Source organism: Crocodylus porosus, unplaced genomic scaffold (assembly GCF_001723895.1).
Source record: "Crocodylus porosus isolate Cpor-Errol unplaced genomic scaffold, CroPor_comp1, whole genome shotgun sequence".
NCBI classification, from domain to species: Eukaryota; Metazoa; Chordata; order Crocodylia; family Crocodylidae; genus Crocodylus; species Crocodylus porosus.
Window position 1 is genome coordinate 34134963 of NW_017728943.1, and position 20376 is coordinate 34155338.

The following is a 20376-nucleotide window of genomic DNA, read 5'->3' on the forward strand; positions in this document are numbered from 1 at the left end:
AACTTTTAATAACATGTAGAAACTGTCCTGAAAGAGTACAAGCCATATACAGAAAGCTAATATAATCAAATGGTGGAACACTGTCATCTGAGAAAAGCCTACTTCAGGAATCTTATGTAAGTAAATTAATATGTTAAACAACACACAGACTAGCATCTATATTGTTTTAAAACATTATAATTTTAAAAGCTGTTAATGGAACTGTGGACTTATTATTTATTTAAAATATTTGTACCCTGCTTTCCTGTTTGCACTCAGCACCCAAACTGGCTTAGGCTTAACAGTATATTTTTAAAAATTACATAATAGATAAATAATTAACTACTTCAACCCAGCAGAGTGAGCTTAGTCCTCTGGCCAATGGCAGAGGCCAGACTATACTCCCATTTGGCTCTGCAGTCCCAGGGCAACTGAGCAGCAAGTTGAGCAGCAGAGTGGTCTTTGTGGCAGGGAGGTGGGAAGCAAGCTCCCTGATGCTTCTCCTTCTTCTGATGGATGATGCCAGACTAGAATAGGGTAAAAAAGCTTTTCCCCCTTTTGTTGCAGGAACTTGGTAGCTCAAGTGAAATAGCAGATTTGCACAGTTCTTTGGGTGTGCTAAAATTAGTGTGTCAACAGTTTTCAGTGCCCTTGCTTTCTTCTTAAAATTTAAACAAACAATGTAAGGGAAGTATTGTGTATTGTCTTTACATTTTTACAATAAAAATAATTTCTTTACATATAAAGCTTTGAATTTGTTTGACTATAACATTTAAACCATATTAAGTGTGCTGTATTAAATTTTCTTCCTAATCAAATGTTTCAGTCCAAATACTTATGGCTATTGGGACATAAAATTAACGTGGGGATACTTTTTTTAGTTTTGTTTACTAAATGCAAGTCAAATAAACGTGCTAAGTCAGATCATGCTCTATTTAGGACATTGGAAAATTTTCCGGAAGATTTCCCAGAAAACCCATGTCTCTGGTTGATGAGTTCACAGGGGTGGGGAGTGATACCTGTGGTAGGGGTTGGTGGATGCACGTGGGTGGGTGGAGGGTGAGTGTTGCCAGGTCAGGGGTTTGGGATTAGCTCAGCCCTGAGTTTGGGGTGAGTGGTTGCGCTTTCCCAGCATTTGGGAGATTGGGTTAATTCTTTCCTAGATCAGGTTAATCAGCTCTCGACCTCAGTTAAGGCACCTCCAGAGGTCCACTTACTTGGATAGGGTATGTCATTTTTGGCCAAAATGAACCTCCTGAATGCCTGGGCATGTAGACGGACCTAAGCCTGCTGAGGTCAATTGAAATGTAATGTTTGTACATATCCGAAGGGTCTAACTAGAAATCTTGCCATATGCTTCCGCTCTTACACTGAAGGACTGTTCCCTCAAACACTACTACTAACCAAAACTGTGGCAGAGTACTTTGGAGACAGAGTTTTATTCCCCATATTGCTTGCCTAGTACCCTAAGTATATATTTTACTTCACAGAAACAAAGAGAACCTCTGCCCTGTTTAAAAAACAGAAGTTAAAGCACAAATAAAGGGAGAGGGCGCATAGGGAAGGGTTAACAGAATTAACATCAAGGCAGTAGGGTTATACGGCAATTCAACTAGTTCCTATATCTGCAGTCATTATTATATTTTAGTGTTACACAAAAATTACCTTTGTAAGAAGTAGGCTCCAAGAAGACCCTAAAACCTACAGCAAAATGCCTCATAAGCTACTGCCTTCAGCTTTTCATATCAAGGTTTTAAATACATAAAACTAGGTGGTCATGCATAATGCATTAAAAAATGGTGGTGGTTTATTTGTGCATAAGATGCTTTAAGGATACACATATGGCATAATAATTCCATAGCCTGCAGAGCCTTAATTTAATGTGAATAAAGTTATTTGGAAATTTAAAAAAAAAAAAAAAAAAAATCAGAAAAAAATTACATCTCTGCAAACTATGACATGGTACCTCTGAACTATTTCAGAAGTATTTTCTGATGTTAGGGAAGAAATACTTCTTATACACAACAAGTAAATATGCCTATTAACAACCAAAATAAGCAATGACATTAGCTTCAGTCAAAAAACATGATAATATGGCATTCAAAGATGTTTCTGATAAGCAGAGGTTACTGACTTCAGCATTAAGGTTGTGGCATCCCAGGAACATGACTATTATTCACACTTCTGGTAAGAGCTTTTCCTCTAATAGGCTAGATTAAAAAATAAATTGGCAATACTGATACTGTAAATGCATTTTCCTAGAGGCTATGGTTTGAAACATAATGCATGTTGAAAATGCATAGTATCCAAAGATTATCTCTACAACAATGGTGCCCAATTCCAATTAACTAAGGTTCAGTAGACAGATTAATGGAATATGCTATATCTATGCAGTAAATCCCTCCCAATTCACTCGCCAGGATGGATTAAGGGGCCACACGCTTAGTCAGGCCTCTCCTTCAGACAGAAGTTTACACTCTGACACCCCACTGTTTCAGCCCTTGGACACTACATACCTAAACAATTGTATAAGCATATAAAGGGCAGCTTGGAAGTTTTTAATTTTTTTTTTTTAATGAGACAGGAAGTTTGGTCACTTGCTGCGCGAAGTGCTGCTTATACATTCAAAGACAAAACTACAAAAATATTTTAGAAAACATGACATTCCCAGAAGATTCAGAGACTTGGGAATCATATAAAGGTAAAATTGATTTCTGCTAACCTTATTTAAAAAAAATCCTGTAGCCACAAAGCTAAAATTGGCTAAAATGCAGTAGTGTTCCTATCTGTACATCTGGTATCCTTATCTTTTATTGTGAATATGTAAATCCAAATACATATTTTCACTTCCCATGAGTGGACTCTGCATGTTTTTCCCTTGAAATTTTTCAGAAAGTCCATTTTTAGGAAAAAGAAATCCACCAACTTACTATGCAGTGCTTCCTTGAATACATAGAGGTAAAGTATGCAAAAAAAATCCTCATGGGAAACCGCCAGTACCCCTTCATAAGCAAACCCTATAACGGAAGAACTACAAGAAGAACCTCAGTCAGTGGGTGCATTTACTTGTTCATTACTGTACTTTTGCTACTGAGCATTAAATTTAGTACCTGTGGGTGCCTGCAGACAGGCCAGGAGGCTGCTTTGATGTGCTGTAATTATAGCTTGTTGGAGCAGACTCAATTAATCAAACCTGCTGGAGCGTGCTAATTAGCATGGTCCAGCCAGCCTCCGCATCTTGTGCATCAGCCTCCCTGCACTTCAAAATGGGACCGGGGTACTTTAAGTAAAGCTCGTTTGATGAACTTTAAGTGCCCCTCCTACCATTTTGAAGTGCAGGGATGCCAATACATAAGACGCTGCAGTGCTTTAATTAGAGCAGCTCTCGGAGTTGTTCCAATTAAAGCGTCATCATTCTCCACTGCTTTCCCCCCTGGAGAATGTGTAATAAAAGCCCTGTAATGTGAGGTACTGAATAAGGCACATTAGGCTGCTCTAATGCACAGTAGTGAAGACACATGCTTTTTAAATGACGTTTAATGCACAGTAGCCTGTTTTTACTGCTCATTTGCATATTGGCATGATTTCTGACATGACGCTTAATGCGCAGTAAAACAGGCTGCCCAATGTTCTGTGTGCCACACACACAGTCTTCCTGAGTCAATTATAGTAGTCAAGTTGGCCACCATATGGCTCAAATTGTTGCTGTCCTGGGTGCACAGTGTGCACCCAGCAAAAAAAAATGCTCAGGATTTTATTGCATCGCATTAATTGCACATGTAGATGCACCCACTGATAACTACTCCACTCCCCTGTAATAGGCAGACAGGGTGGAGAGACAGAGGCAAAAAGCCAGCAGGCAGTGCTTTGGATCCATCACCCTAATATATCAGCCCATATTATGGAGCTTTCAAAAGTAATAATTTGCCCAGCAGTCAAGGTGGGGGAGCAGGGTGTTATCAAATCCATGACGCAGCACTATACAAAAAAGGATACTCTGAAAAGAAAAAAGAAAAAGGATAGAGAGAGAGAACAAGAGCAAGAAAGAATCTGCTCTGAAAGTTTATGCTTTGCAGCTAAGGAATCTGTCAATATTCCTTATCTAAAGACAAACAAAAATATATTCATTATATTGTTTACAGCACCTGAACGCCAAATACTGTCTGCATTAAAATTAAAAAGATAACTACAGAATCATTAGCCAACTAGCAATGTAAGAAAATGGAAATTGTCTATATGAGTATTGTGCAGACCTAATACAATATGCATTGTTAATACCCAAATACAGTATTTATAGCCTGCAGCATTTAATATTACACTGGTGCCATTTTAGTCCTTTAAAATTTGCATGCAGCACATTTCAATTACATACATTTGGTTAGTTATCAACATCTACTTATTTATCGAATTTTAAATGTGCTGCTAAGTAAAATAATATATGGCATATTTTGAGACTAGGATGTTAATCAGTTCCTCTTTCTGAAATGTTAGAGTTTTACCTTTCCAATAAATCAGGTTTTCAATACGTTCCTTTTGGGAATTCAGTGGCAGTAAAACAAAATGCAAAATCAGCAAATTATTAAAATACTGATGTAATAACTCAGAGCTGAGCAACTAATGAGCTGTAAAGTTCACTTCTAAAAGCAGGATACTATATACATTAAACATACACACAATATTATCTCTCTTCACTATAAACATTAATTTAGATTTGGAAGCCAAGCCATGTGAAATATAAAAAACCCTAATTTGGAATGCGATGGTTTCAGGACCAGTTTTCTGGTATAATACACAGTAATTCATGGATGCAACTTTGCCAGATTTTAAATTGAATGCATTTTTAGTATAATACTTCAATTATAAATGACGTGACTAAGGGATAAACAGGACTTTGAGGGCTATTTTCAATTAAACACACACTGCTCCTTTTCACACTGTAAAGTACTTTCACACTGAAAATAATTTAATGCAAAAGACATTTTAGATAGAAATAATATATTGTAAAATATAGAGAATTCACTTATTTAATGGTAGCAGTACTATTCCAGGGAAAAAAAAACTGTATCTACCACGGCTGTATCATATTCATTACGGTGTGGTGAGTAGTAGGGGTGTGTGAAATTGGCCCAAATCAGGGACGGTGATTCAATTTGTTGATTCGGATCACTGTCCGCAATTCAATTCGGCTGAATCTGAAGATTTGATGCTGATTTGAAGAATCAGCGATTTGGACATAGACACAGCTTTACATGTTTTTTCTACATACCTTGAGGTACCAGGCATTGCTCATGAATGCTGCGATGCTGGGGTGTATGAAGCATCTCACAGGAGTGTGTGCGGGGCCCTCCATGTGCTTGGTGGTGAACCCAGAAGTGGACTGGAAATAATTCCAGTCCACTTCTGGGTTTGCTGGGCACTGCAATGGGGCCCCCCCCGCCTTGGCAGTTGGCTATGGGGGGACCCCAGGTACCCCCCCAGACCCAGGAGGCACCAGTTACCAAGCCAGGGGTGTGGGCCACCCCACCCGCACTCTCCCACAGACCCAGAAGTGGACCGGAAGTGGTTCTGGTCCACTTCTGGGTCTGCTGCTGACCCTGCTGGGGAGCCCCCTGCACTCCTGTGAGACACTCCATGTGCCCCAGCATCGCAGCATTCATGGGCCGCCTGCTGCCTAGAGGTATATAGGAAAAACATTTAAAGCTGTGTCTATGTCTGAATCGCCAAATGTTTCCAAATATCTCTGAATCAATTTGGAGGGCTCCAACTCGATTCAGAGAGATAAAAGGGTCCTCTGATTCGATTCGGAGATTGGGCCACCAAATTGGGCCAAATCTCCATCAAATCGAATCAGGGACCAAAGCTTCTTGCAGCCCTAGCGAGTAGCTTTTTAAATCCTCTCGTTAAGCATAATTGGAAAAGATAAGCACTGCAGTTTATGACTAGAAGTCAAGTGTGGATGCTAGCAAATGTCTCTTTTCCCCACAAACTGATCACTTATTTGTAGTGCCAAAAATTCTAAGCAGAACTGGATCTCAGTTGTGACGAGTGCCATATAAAATATACAAGTAGACATGGTCGCTGACTCCAGGAACATCAACTTTTAGGTTTTATCTAGGGCTTTCTTCAAATGGAAGCAACCACCTGTTTTTATTATATTGGTAACTAAGTGCTAAACCAAGATGCTGTTGAAAGGCATGGTATCATTTTTCGGACATAAGTGCAGTTATATATCATTTAAAATATAATTTTAAACCAAAACCTCTTAAACATGTCTCTACAATAAAGTACGTACTTTGGGAAAATATCAAATTTCACAAGATACAGAAGTAGCAGAAATACTGCAAGCATATGAAAATAATTAAACAGTGAACGAAGAGCTAGGGAAAACATTTGTCAGTCTGTATAATGTGACTCCTTTGGCAATTAAGTTGGGTGCGTGCTTGAACAAACAGATTTTAAACAGGCCCCAACATTTTTAGTAGCACATCTCTATAAAAAATGGAAAGAAGAAAGACCTAGCAACAAGCCACAGCTTAAAATAAAGAGTGTACTGATTTTGAAAGTAGTGAGGGGTGGGAGATAGAGAAGAGGAAATCAGCCTTCTATTTTAGACGTATGTTCTACAGATGATAAGAGATAATTACTTACCTGTAATTGCTGTTCTCTGAAGATATGCAATAACTTTAATACGTCACTGTTGAGTCTATGTTCCCCGTTTACTACTGGCGGGAACACACACAGCGTAATATTTTAAAGACTGCCTCCAGCAAGGGGCATCACTTGTCAATCCAGTAGTGAAGTCATAGTGGCACTCAGGCCTTGGCCACTAAAAAGTGCCTCAGCACAAGTGCAGTCCCCTACCTGGATCACAACAAATTCACCTCAAGGGCCTATGTCCAGCTCCTTTACTCCCCCTACACCCATGCTGCCATCACCAGCATCAGTCAGAGGCAGCAGTGACAGAGAGGCAGATGGAGCAAGCTCTCCTCATTCTTACCACTCTCATGGGCAGCAGAGAGCTGTGCTTGACAGACATGACTGCAGCTGTAGGACCAACCCTTGGTCCCACAAAAGCAATATTCAAAGAGCCACCAGTGAGAGTAGCAGGGCTGTTTCTCCTGCTGCTCATATCCAGAGCGCCTTCTGCTCCAGAGGGGAACAGAGGCAGCAGCAGCAGCAGGCAGGTTCCTCCCCTCTGCCTGATTTCCCTGACTGTTCCCTGCCATCATAAGGAAGGGGAACCTGCCCACCACTGCCACTATCCCCTGCTCCCCTGGCTCGAGCATGGCAGAGGCAGCTCTGGAGTTCCCTCCTCCCCATCAGCCGGGGACAGAGGCGGCAGCAGCAGGTGGTAGGGTGGGGAATTAGAGGGGATGGGACATGCTATTACGGATGGAGGTGGAAGAAAGGGGAGATATTATTACCTGTTTTGGGAACTGCTGTTCCAATGGTGTATACGTAACAGTACCACAGCATACCCTCAGGATCTGCCCCTGCCAGGTGCTGGGGGATGTGTGGCTCCCAGGGGGTTTTGTGCTCTGGGGGCCTGCTAAGATTTCTGCAGTTTTTCAACACCTGCTTTAAAAGCTGCACTGTCAACTTTACTTTCCTGCTAGAGACCCTGAGCTTCACAGACCCAGGCTTGTTTGGGGCAAGGGAGAGGAATGGAGGGGTTGCAAAGACCTGCAGGGCTTGCCTCCCCCTCACTCCAAATGAGCCTGGCACCCCAGAGTACACTGTGTCTAAGAGGGAAGTGAAACTGGCAGTGCAGTTTTTAAGGCAGGGGCTGAAAAGCAGTGGAAATCTTGGGGGCCCCCCTCGGAGCATTCAGCCCCCTGGGAAAAACAAGCAGAGAACCACAGCCCCCTTGCACTCCTCCACTCCTTTCCAGTGGCATTTCAGCAGCAGTGCAGTCCTTAAAAGGTAAGGATTCTACTTGGAACCCTTCGCAGGACACGTGTGGGCACTTCTGTCCAGGGGCAATTGTGAACAAGTTCCCAGATCAGGAACAACCTTGTTATGTCTGTCCACTCCTTAATCTCAAGACCTATCTGATAATATTTTGTTTTCCTAACAAATAGGATACAGCAGTAATTTTCATACAGCTTTTATCATTTCAATGATATGAAACTGAATTCTTCAAGGGCGTTGTGTATAAACTTTGAAATAACTCAGATCAGAATTGCTTGGCTAGAGATTATGCACTGATTATACTTTGTTCATAAATCAGATACTAAACCTTAAGACTAGAGCTGGACACATCTCCTTTTCATCAGAACATGATTTTTCAAAAGCCAATATATTCTTGCTCAAGTGTCAATTCTGATAAAAACTCCTCCTGCAAATTGTAATTTTTGAATATTTCTCTGTGAACGTCAGAACCGAAACATGTTGATTTTCTACCATGAAGCCATTATTATATCTGTTTTAAAACATTCTAACGCAGTAAGTCAAAACCAGAATTAAATACTTCTTTAAAAATCAAACACATTTTTTTCAAAGTTTTGTTCTGTAGGAAATTTAATATAGAACATCATTTTAAAATCACTGCATTTTCCACAAGATGAAAAAGCAAAATAAATATTTGTTACTTTAAACTTTGAAGCTTTCCCCCACTGACTTAATTATTGATTTACAGAATATATCAGTGGAGACCAAGACAGGCCTCAGAAACTCATCCCATAACTAGTCAGCCTGCAGCAATTTCTAATAGGTGGCCTATTCTGAAATAAGCAGGGTACGTTTGCTTGTGATTATCATCACACAAGGGCACTGGAAGCTATTGGCATACTTTTTGTTTCTTTCTTTATATCCAGAAAAGAAAGGGATAAGAGAGGAAAAAAAGTGAGATGTTAAAACTTAAGACTAGAATTTTACAAACTATCACTTCAGCAAACTATAGTTTCGTGAGGCACCGCTCTTCAATAAACCCCTCAGTGTTCAAAGTCTCTGAGGTGACTAGAAAGATCAATTTTCTATTTTACACCATCCTGGAAGGCACTATTATAAAAGGATATTTGTGGAGCAATGGATTTTTTTTAAAAATGAGAAGTTGTCAAAGTGACACGACAAGACTGCAGGAACATTGCAGTGAATGGCAAAGTAGAAAAGCGTAGCCCCTAGGGAACATCTCCAGTCAGCAGTTAAGAAAGGAATTAATGGTTAGAGGCTGCATGGTTTGTTGCTGTTCCACTGTAGCAATGGTATGTAATGATTCATCCTGGACCCAGTGCCTTTGGAACTTCAAACCACTGCAGGAGGCCACCAGTTTTATACTAGAAGTGCAGACCTGAGAGTCAGAATTTTACACATCGTGTATCTTTGGAAAACCTTGTTCTTTTCAGGCTTTCTACCACCTTACCCCTCAAAATGGTTTCCCAATAACTTACCTCTGGGTACTTTAATTTCAACGTTTTATGCATTTCTCGGAAACGACTGTACCGCCTGAATACTGTCCATGTTTCATCCAAGACTGTTATCTACAGTAGCCGGAAAAAACAAAACGACATGCACTCACATGATTTGTACCACTAAAAAGAATGCAGCAAAAAGGTTACTATATAATTAGATAAAACAAGTAGCATTAATTTCTTTAAATGCAACACCATTTTGGTAGGGTTTACTTACTTTTTCTTTTATTAAAGTAGCAGAATAGATCAAATAAAAATCAAAAGATCACTAAACGAGGTAATTACTTAGTTTCACAGTCAACAAGTCTTTAGCTGTGTTTAGTCAGTATCAAGGATCGAACACATTTATTCTATATTCCAGTGTGGTTTGAAAAATCTGCGCACACAGTCAATTCCACATGCAGTTGTAACATTATTTAGATGTCAGATTATTCAAAATAATGAATGAAATATACTACAAAGCAGCATATAGCACAAGTTCTGTGTCAAAAACATATTACATGCAGCAATGTAGTGAACAAGTTTATTTCCCACATATTCTTACACTAAATCACATAGCTATTGAATCACAGCATTCAATACAACACATTTCTTCAAAATACCAGAGCCATCCCTGAGCACATCTACATGGGTGTTTACTGTGGAGTAGACTCATTGCTCCACAGAAAAAGTCTCAGCATCTATGTGTGCCTCTATTAGGTTGGAGTAACCCAATTAAGTAAATACAAGTACTATCATGCAGTGGCATTATTTACTGTGCAGCAACACACAAATAGATGCTGATGGGGCTGGCTGGGCATGAAAGTGCTTCAGTGTCACTGGCTGCAGGCTAGCTCTGCACTGGAGCACTCTCGTGCTCCAGCCAGTCCCTCCCACAGCATGTTAAGTTGCCAGGGCAGCAGCCCCGAGCTGGCAGACTGACCCCTAGGGCCCCCTGCCAGCCAGGGCTGCTCCAACTTGGCTCAACTTCCTGTGGTCCCAGGTGCATTTGTAAACGGTGTGCCAGTACGCAACACACCCTGGAGTTTATTGCTTCACATTAACTGTACATGTAGACACGCCCAATGATAAGCACCCTACTTCTAGGAATACTTTCATTAAAAACAATGGAACTACTGCAGTAAGTGAATAACTATTTTGTTAAGTAGTGAAAAACTTTCTATTCATGCAAAATAACTGTCCAATTCAAACAGAGATTTCAGGTATACACCATCAAATAAAGTGGATTTTGTGGCCCTCAGTCATTGATGGATATTCCAAAATTCTTTACATATCTACATCTAGATATACAAGACTGATATTCAGTCTATTGAAGTGATTTGAAAGCTACATCACTGCAACTTTTGACTTCATATAAGCACAGAAATCAGAAGTAGAAATTTCAATGCAATTTAATTGAAGAAGATCTGAGTTTGGTTTTTAGCAAAGGTAGGTCCAGGATTTTGTAACAGGAGTGACAACTGGTGTTACAGGGGTGGTTGCAACCCCACTCCCAGCCTCTCTTCCACCCCCAGGGTGGGCAGACTACACCTCAGGAGCAGTAGCTGGGGACATTTTTCAAATCCCTGAAGCAAATAAGAATATCTCCCTAGCTGGCTTACTGCCTCCCTTCTCCTCCATGCTCAGTAACAGCTATCCTCCTCTACACCCCCCTCCCCATTTGTAATTATGCCTCAGGATGCAGGGAGACATGACTACTGCCCTGGCTTCTCCTGCCCACTCCAGCTGGGGCGGTAAGGAGCAGCTATGTGAGAAGCTGGGTTCAACCAAGTTCTTTCTTCCTCCTTTTATCCTGGGCTGGCAGGGAACACCCAGGGGATTGGACAGGAAGGAGGAACCTGCCCACTGCCGCTGCTTCTGTTGTTCCCAGTTGAGTCTGGCTCCCTGTGCAGTCCAGAAGGAGCATGGCAGAAGCAGCTATGGGGTCCCTTGCCCCACCAGGTCAGCCGGGGACAAGGGCAGCAGTAGATAAAGGAGCGGGGAATGGGATAGGAGGGGATGTGCTGCTGAGCGCAGAGGAGAAAGCAGGCTGTACCAAAAATAGTAGTACAGGGATCTGGGAAGGAGATTCTCACCTGCTTTGGGAACTTAAAGTCCCTGTCTCCTGCCCCCAGTGTAGTCCAAAAGATGAGGTTTGACTGTGTCATTGTACTGCCTCTAGATCAACCCCTGACTTTTAGTTTCCAGGTAAATGAATTGAGACTAGAAAGAAGTTATGAACTAGACAGGGTAAGGAAAAGGAAAAAAAAAAGAGTGAAGGAATAGGAAAGCAAAATGAACATGTGTTGTACAATATTAGGGACTAGGAAAAAAGTAAGTAAATATAAATACACTGATTTCCTTAAAGCATTCACCTCTTGTTTTAATCAAGTTAAGAACCTGGGTTTCCAGCTTTTAAGATGCAAATGTATTACTATACTGTCCTTTTTAAAGGTTTATTTGCTGTATTGATTATATTTTATATAATTGTTCAGAAATGACTTTTTGCTTTTCAATATGTCAATTTAAAAAACTGTAGTTTTGGGGATGAATTCTAGCCCAAAGCATTCACAGCTCTCTACAAACACGACTAATGGAACAGCATGGGTGTCAATCTACCAAAGAATTCTGCTCTGCATCTGACAGGTGTATAGGTCCCAGGGCAATGCAGAGTTCATATAAATCTTATTTATCACCTCTGGCCTCTGAGATTTAATCAAAGCTCAATGATTGTAATAACTACCTCATTTGGCACTAGATAGGGTTGAGTTGAATAGGATGAAAAAAATAAAAAGCTACACATGACAATGCAAAGAAATTTTCTCCAAAAGTTCTTTAGTGGGTGAGGACAGTGGTCTCAGGAGTATAGCCATTTTTTCCCCCCGGTGATTCTCAAGAATAAACTCCACAGCCAGCCAAAGTCCATAATTTTGGACCATTTTTACTTTAAAATCCTTTTTTGCATAATGGCTGTTTTGTCACCCAGGCTATAGTACATTCTCCATTTCCTGAACGATGATACTTTATATGGGTCAGTTTCAATGCTTGGCAAAATCCTTACATTCCCAAAAGTTCATAAACAGAAAAAGGATTGTAATGGAAAAAAAGCAGAGTTTAAACAGCTTCTAAAAAGGAAGACCTGATCCAACCATGTAGTCAATGGGAGCCGTTTCATTTATTTAAATGAATATAAATTGCCCTAAATTCCATGGCTATAAATCCCTCAAACCTCCATACTTTCTCTTAAGCAAGAGAGGGAAATTAAATTTGGGACTACCCTTTTTGAACTACTGTAAGAAATTAAGAATTATTTTTGACACCTATAGACTGAATCCATATGCAGAGGTTAGAATTAAAATTTTCAAAATTAGCATAGAATGTTAGCATAGAATAGTTCCCACCTCCCTCTGGTGCTTTTTAAATATTACAGCTTGTTCCTCAGCAGTTTATTTTAAAACTATTTTATATTATGAGTGTTAATATCTGAATATAGACTATTGCACATAATGTATTTTTCTACAACATTTTAACACATTTGTATTAACATTGTGACATTAATTCAATGCTAAATATGGATTTGATATGCAAAACAAAAGCTGTTACAGTATATCAGATCAAACATAATAAAAATATTCATGTTATAGAATAAACCATAATTGTGTTTTCTTTCTTTGCTAAATTAAAAAGGGATATTTCCTATCTTAAAGATTATATGTCTGCAATGAAGATATGACAATCTGGACCACTGAAATTTTTGTCTGCTCAGTGACTGATAAGATGATATAATCAACAAGTTCAACTGATATCTGCCTGAGGCACTCACAAGAAAACTCTAGTTAATATTTGAGTTTGTTCGGGGTTATATATATATATATATATATATATATATATATTTTTCCACACCTGAAACACTATATATATGTATTTGAGGTAACAAGTATAACCAAGAGATTTACTTTCCTTTCTGCTTATTTTAGGATAGAACACAGTTATTTTATTTTGCATTTCACTTATTTGTATACACACACAAAATAAGCAGAAAGGGAAGTAAATCTCTTGGTTATACTTATTGCTTCAAATACATATATATCTGAATATCTCAAATAGTCTCTCTCAAGCAACAGACTAACAAACTCCCATCCTCACCAAGCTGCAGGCTTTGCAATGAACCCAAATGCCTGCTGTGCCCTCACTTCAATACAGTGCGCATAACCACTGTACCTAATAACAAGGAGTACAACATTCAGGGTTCATTCACCTCCAGTTCTACCAAGGTCATGCATGTCTTTGACATCTTACAATGGTCATCAGACAGAGTGATCGCTACATGTAAGAATGAATGAACCCATATCTATCATCAGCTGCAGAAAGACACAAAAGCCTGTGGCACAACACTTCGACCTCCCTGGATACTCCATTGCTTACCTCAGGTTTGCTGTTTTCAGGCAGAAAAATTTGAAAAACCAGTGTGAGTGGTGAAGAGGAAATTGTGGAATAGAAAATCATCCACAAACTGAACTGTGTTAAGTGTGGTTTAAACATGGACCACAAGTTTTTATCTCATGACCTGGATTAGCTTTCGTGACCCCTTTATTTCTGAGTTTAATGATTTTTGCTTTCTTTTAGCATAGCCTGCCCCCCCAACAACCCACCCGCCTTTTGCCTTTTGTATTCTATTTTCTCTCTCCTTCTCATACCCTGCTTTCTCCGTAGCCTTTCACAGCATCTGATGAAGTGACCTTCAGCCCATAAAAACTTGTGCTCTCTCTATACATATCTCATTTAGTTGGTCTATAAAAGGTGCGTATCTACCCTGCTTTATACTTGTTAAATCATGGGGGAAGTACTGTCAGATGACACCATGCAAACAGCAGTTGTCAAATTACCCAATGTGCTCTCTTGCAGACTGTTTTTTGTTGTTGCAAAATTTAGTGATAAATAAGGTTTCACAAATGTTACACCTGCTGGCATTCAAGAACTGTGCCAGCTAGTCAGGGATGCTAAATCACTCAAAGAATTATCAACTTAGTTGTGGTTGCAAAATCTTTACAACTAGTGATACTGCTTAGTTTGACTATCAAAACAAGCACGGCATTTTTAAAGCCGTTGGGGAAAAATATCTACATATTTGAACTGACAAGCAATTGAATACACATTCACTTTTGATTCCAGAAATGCAGCCACATGCCTACAGTGGCTCCGGCTAGATGCCAGGGGGTCCTATAGGAAGCCCTCCCTTCCCTTCTGCTGTGGTTGGAGGCTGGGCTGGGTGCAGAGGGGCATGGCCTGGCCCCAGCAGGCTGAGTATATTTGGGGAGGGGTTTAAATCTCCAGCCTGGCCTGCAGGGACCCCAGTCTGGGTGCACCTGGAGAGGAAAGTGGGAAGCAGCCCCTGCTAGGCTTCTTCCCAAGAGGTGGGGCACATGGTCAGCCAGAAGCCCAGGCAGCATCTCAGGCAAAGGGTATGTGAGGAGGGAGGGAGAGTGATTAACACCCCCTGCCCTTCCTCTCCCAAAGGCATGGGACCCCAGCAGTGGTCTGCCTATTTTTTCTCCACCTGCTTGCAGCTCCAAACAGTCCAGGATGCCCAGATCCCCCTCCCAGCCAGGGAGCAATCCCACTGCACCTTCCCAGTCATTCCAGTGGAGGTTTTGCTGTGGGCAGCCCAGGAGCAAAGGCCAGACTGGGGAGAGGGAGGGGAGTGAAACCAGCCCAAGGTGAGGACACACAGAGCAGAGCACAGAGGGCTTGGGACAGCAGTGGCTCCATCCTGAATATAAGCTATGCTGAACAGAGGGACCCAGGCTGGGAAGGGGAGGGAAGGGGCTGGAGCATGTGTCTGCATCAGTTCGGGGCAGAGCTGAGTCAAGCATGCAGCTGGGGGAGCAGCTCCTGTCCAACAGCTCCTTCTGCTTACTGAAGATTGGCACCCAGGCTGGTCCTGGCCCAGGCCCCAGCCTCCACAGAGGTGCGCATGGTGCAGGCTCGACCCAGCAGTATCTGGAGCTGGGCAAGGACACCAAGAAGCTGGGTAGCATGATGCTGGAGGCCAAGCCAGGCTAGGTACCAGGCTCCCTGAGGGGCTCCACGGCGGATGGGTGCAAGGGCTCCCCAGGTGGCAAGGAGAAGATAGCACTTGTGGCACTTGTTGGATGGCCTCAGCCCTGACCTGCCATCCCCTGGGCCACCAAGCTGGGCATGCCCTGCTCGCTCTTCACCTACCTGGTGACGGAAGCAGCACAGCACAGCCCTGTGTACCAGGCACCAGCTGTGGGGTGCTACCCTTACAGCTTCCCTGCTGCCGCTGTCAGGGGGACCCATCCTGGCCATAATGGTGCACAATTTCCATCATAACATCTTTTTTTTAATACTGTCCACAATATGATATGATCAGCATGAGCATGGATTAAGTTTGGGACAAAAAGCAAGGAATTCTTGTAGTCTAATCCCTGTTCTGGCGAAAACTTGCTGCCTAAACACTTGGTCAAGCCACTTACTACTTTTGACTTCTTTTTATTATTTGTATTAACATGACTGGTAATTTTAGATTCTTAAAACAAAAGCATACAAAACTACTTGGCAGACAGGAGTTTACTTGGAAAACTGTCCATTGTTAAAGTAAGTATGAGTGTGAGCATGAGAGGGAGAGGGAGAATGATTAACATTAATAACTGCCAGAAACTATCACAGACAGTTGTTCCTGAGGTAAGAGAGACTACTGTAGATCTAATGCTTTCCTAATGCTAAAACTGTGGCTTCTCAAAATAGGCTGCGCTCACAATGGGTTCTCACGGACACCAGTTAGGTATCACAGTTGAGAGACCATTGAAAATTTTTTTGAGACCCACTCCAAAATGCCATGTTTGGCCTCTGGATAAGCAAGGTGCTGAGCCTGAATAGTGATTTTCTTTGCCAATAAAGAAGTCTGAAAGACTTGCAGAAGAATGTTCAGACCAAAATATGAATAAGAACCTCAGAAATGCTTGCCCTCCTTTGGCATAATTTATCCTATTCTGTGCCATCAAAAGACATATTTTTTTCTTTATTTTCATTCTGTTTCTTCAGAATATGTCTGTATCTAGGGCTTTAGTCACACACACAAACTGATTGGCATATGAAGGTATCTTTATTGTTACCTTTACTTGAAGATGCTGGGTGTTCTTTGCCCATTTAGCTCTATCTTTTCTGCACCTAGATGCAGAAAAGTCCTTGCCATCTATATTCAGAGCACGAAAAACTTAAAAACATGTTCAGGAACCAGCACAGTGGAAGCAGGGCTAGCAAAAAATCAGAAACAAAACCTAAACCATCTTCCATTGAAGAAAGAGATAACCTGGATCTAAATTTGAAAGAAAAAAAGAAACTTGAAAAAAAGAAGTTATTTCAGTATCGGGTAAAACAGGTAACATCTCCTTTGCCCTGTAATACAAACATAGATTTCAAGTCCAAAAGTACCACTATATCACCTACTCTGATCTCCTGCATAACACAATCCACAGAATCCCATGGGTGTATGCTAGTACTCAGCAGAGTATGGTACTCTACGACAGCACTGTAGATAGTAGGTCTCAAATCCTGCTGGACACTTCCTTAATTGGAAACCTGAGGCCCATAGGATCATCAGGAAAGGGATGAGAAAACCTAGTCCCTATTCTGCCAAATAGTATGAGAACCCCTTTAAAAAAGGTCTATTCAAAACCTCTCTGGGGATTCTGCTCTGGCAGGAGCAAGAGGCAACCTGAGAGGAAGGAGGCTGGCAAAGAGAACAAGCAGAAAATGAGGCTACTGTTTGTAAGACATACAGTAGCAGGAGGATACTGCAAGATGGTAAGGAACGTGGAGGATGGGGAAGGAGTAAAGACTGGCAATTCTGCAGCTAGACTGATGAACAGAGGAAGGCTTGGAGGCAGAAATGGTAAGGAGAATACAGTCCTTTAGCTTTTTTTGTAGCAAGACGACTACAGATATATATGAAAGAATACAATATGCTTATAATATTTCTGGGTTGAATGCACTGTATTTTTTACAACTTCCGTGATAATACTGCATGCCTCCACTTCCATGACTTTCTTGTACACTCTTATACAATGGAAAAGAATGGATTAATGTTTCCTGAATTAGACCTGGGAGTGAAGTGGGTCTTTCCCACTTCAGCTACTAGAGAAAGGACCATCAAGAATACAATGGACTTATTTTTATATGAAGAAACACTTGAGCACTACTAAATTAAGACCTCAGTACTTAGAGACTCTCAGATACCTCCCTCAGATGTCTCTGACACCCAAGAGAAACATCAAACATCACACATGCTCCTGTATGACAGATAGATGGGTTTGAAAAACAGAATCTTAGAGGCACAAGAGGTGGGGGGAAAACAGCAGGAGAAAGAAAGTCTTCTGAGAAGACAGCCTGGCTGATTGGAACTGTGTCTGATATTCGGTCTAGGCATTCTGACACAAGGTTATTCTAGTTAATTGATAAATGCAATCTTGCTTAAGAAGAGCTGCACATGACTCTTCACTCCTTTGCCTTGAAGAGGTATAGTTCCTCCCCAGAAGCTGAGCCAGAAAGTAGCTTGGTGAAAGGGCAACATATAGTGGGTGGGGGATGGACGATACACCAGAAATCCTGGTGTCAGAATCCAAGGAACCAGGGGCTCACCCACTCTAGAACCTATGCCTGAGTTCTTAGAGAAACCATACTAAGGGTGTGGGTCCCTTGAGAAACCACGATCAAACCTATACTGCAAACTTTGGGATGTGTCTTAGGATCACAATTCAACTACAGGAAAATCAGTCCTGGCTACAGAGGCCTCTAAGGGAATATCGGACTGTGAACAGAAGAGACAATCAGCTGCTTTGGACAAGAAAAGGATTATCAGGCATCTGCTAGTTCCTGAAGAACCATAAACCCTTGACTTGTCAACTAGAAGTTGTATTAGAAATCAGTCTTACTGCTGTAACTAATGCTGATAACTAAGGGGTAAGAATGTGAGAAGGGGTGTCTTCCATTCCATACTACTACTAGTCACTTCTTCATTTGCTCTTTGCTGTCAGATGGACAGCAACTTGTTCTTTAGTGAATTCTTGGAGGAAGAATCCCTGAAAAAAGTATGGAGAAGGTGGATAATTTAGTATTATAAAATGGAATAGAAAGAAGAGTCTCTCCAAGTAATTTCTATTACTCACTTGTCAGAAGCAATTTCACTTTATACCACCAGAAAAGTAAGATCCTAAATCATGCTCCTTACTGAACAAAACAAGACAGGATTTGACAAGCTCCAACTTACTGCTACAGACTAGGAATTAAGAATGTGTGGAGGGGCTATATTTCTTTATATACCCTCCCCTGGAACAGCCTCAGTACAAATTAATGTATGGATTTGATGCAAAGTCCATACATTCTTCAAGAGCCAAAGATGAACAAGTGTATTTCAAGAATATGTTAATGTGAATAAAATGAGTTTGTTAAATGGATGATGGTATTGTCTATTTTGTTTTTATTATTCCATAGATTAGCAGTCACTTGAATGACAAGGGCTGTTAATCTGTGGTTAATACAATGGTGTATAAATTATATTCAAATTCTAGACATTAGTTACTGCACATTAAGGCTCTGATTTTGCAAAGAAATCCATTATTCCACACAGAGTCCCATCAAAGCACAGAGTTGTAACATACATCAACAAGAACTGAGAAAATAAAAACATGGGCCTTATGTCCTATGTGTGCTTTTTAAATTTTCCCCTATAACTAAGTGTGGCTACAAATGGTCTGGCCCTCCTGTTCTGAGCAAATAATTTTAAGCACACAGCTGGTGTCCAGCAACTTATTAGAGTGATGTTTGCAATGCAGGCAGAATGGCAACAAAGCTCAGAAGTGACCTTGCATTAACTATAAAAACACCTGGCTAGCAGACCTGGCATACTGCAACAAAAGGCTGCCAGTGCTCTCTTCTATCTCTGAAAGCTGCCTCTGGCTTGCAAAGAAGGATCAGTGATACAGTTATGGACATACTATACTTTTACTGCACTGAGTATTTTTCCACTCAGCTTCTCAGGTTTTGCTTTGAAGGGAGACTGGAGCAGATGTGGGTTAGGGAAGGAAGGCATAGAACATACACTTACCCATAGGACAAATATGAAACTCTCTCAGGAATAAACTGGGATATGGGAGGCCATAATGAGAAGGAAGGTCATGGGAAAGCAGGAACGCAAATAGAACCTGAGCAGGAAGCTATGGGTATTTGCAAAATGCTTTACTTCTATCTTTATCAGCAATTATACTAATAATTTACTGACAGAATAACTGCTTCATTGGTAATTTCATAATCAAATATTAAAGTGATTTTTATACAACTCATCTTCTTTGAGTTAACTTTAATAGAGTTTTTCCACATTTACATTGGAGTAGCCACGATCAAGAGTCTGATGTCAGTGTGCAGACAGGTATGTTTCCAAGCAAAATTTGAGATCACTGTTGAGTAATGTTGAAAAAGACAGGTGAGGTCTCTCACAGAAAGATCATGGAAGTTACAAAATAGATTTACAGTGCTCTCTCAGTCTGGACAAAGATGTACCAATGGCAGTTCCAATCATAAGTAGGAGTTTCCCTTTACTGCAGGGGTGGGCAAAACACAGCCCACAGGCTGGATCTGGCTTACCAGGCAGTTTCATCTGGCTCACAGGCACCCACGAATTAACTGTACTCTGTCCAGCTTGCATGCTTCGCTCCCACCTTTCCGTGGGAGGGCCCCAGCCAGCATGCACAGCTTCCCAGTGAGACTACTGTTGCGGCTGCTGCAGCCACCAGGGGACCTGCTTGGCTTCCCGGGCCTCCAGCGGCTCCCCATGTCCCTGCTGCAGCTCTTACTTCAGGCACCAGGTAGGGAAGCTGCAGCTGGGAGGAAATATGGAGCATGGGGCTGGCGGGAGCCCAGAGCCCAGAGCCTCTGCCCAGTGGGGTGATAGGAGAGTGGAGCTCAGGTGAGCAGGGTGTGTGTGTGTGTG

The 20376-nt window shown here is 41.3% G+C and overlaps 1 protein-coding gene across 4 annotated transcripts in view; it reads right to left on the reverse strand.

Moving 5' to 3' along the window:
- KIF16B (kinesin family member 16B) overlaps positions 1 to 20376 on the reverse strand; it is a 253928-nt gene that overhangs the window by 59493 nt on the left and 174059 nt on the right. For all 4 annotated transcript variants that reach the window (XM_019549135.1, XM_019549136.1, XM_019549133.1 and 1 more), the window contains one exon: positions 9369 to 9458. In XM_019549135.1, coding sequence (XP_019404680.1) covers positions 9369 to 9458 — 90 coding nt within the window. The remainder of the gene's footprint in view (positions 1 to 9368; positions 9459 to 20376) is intronic.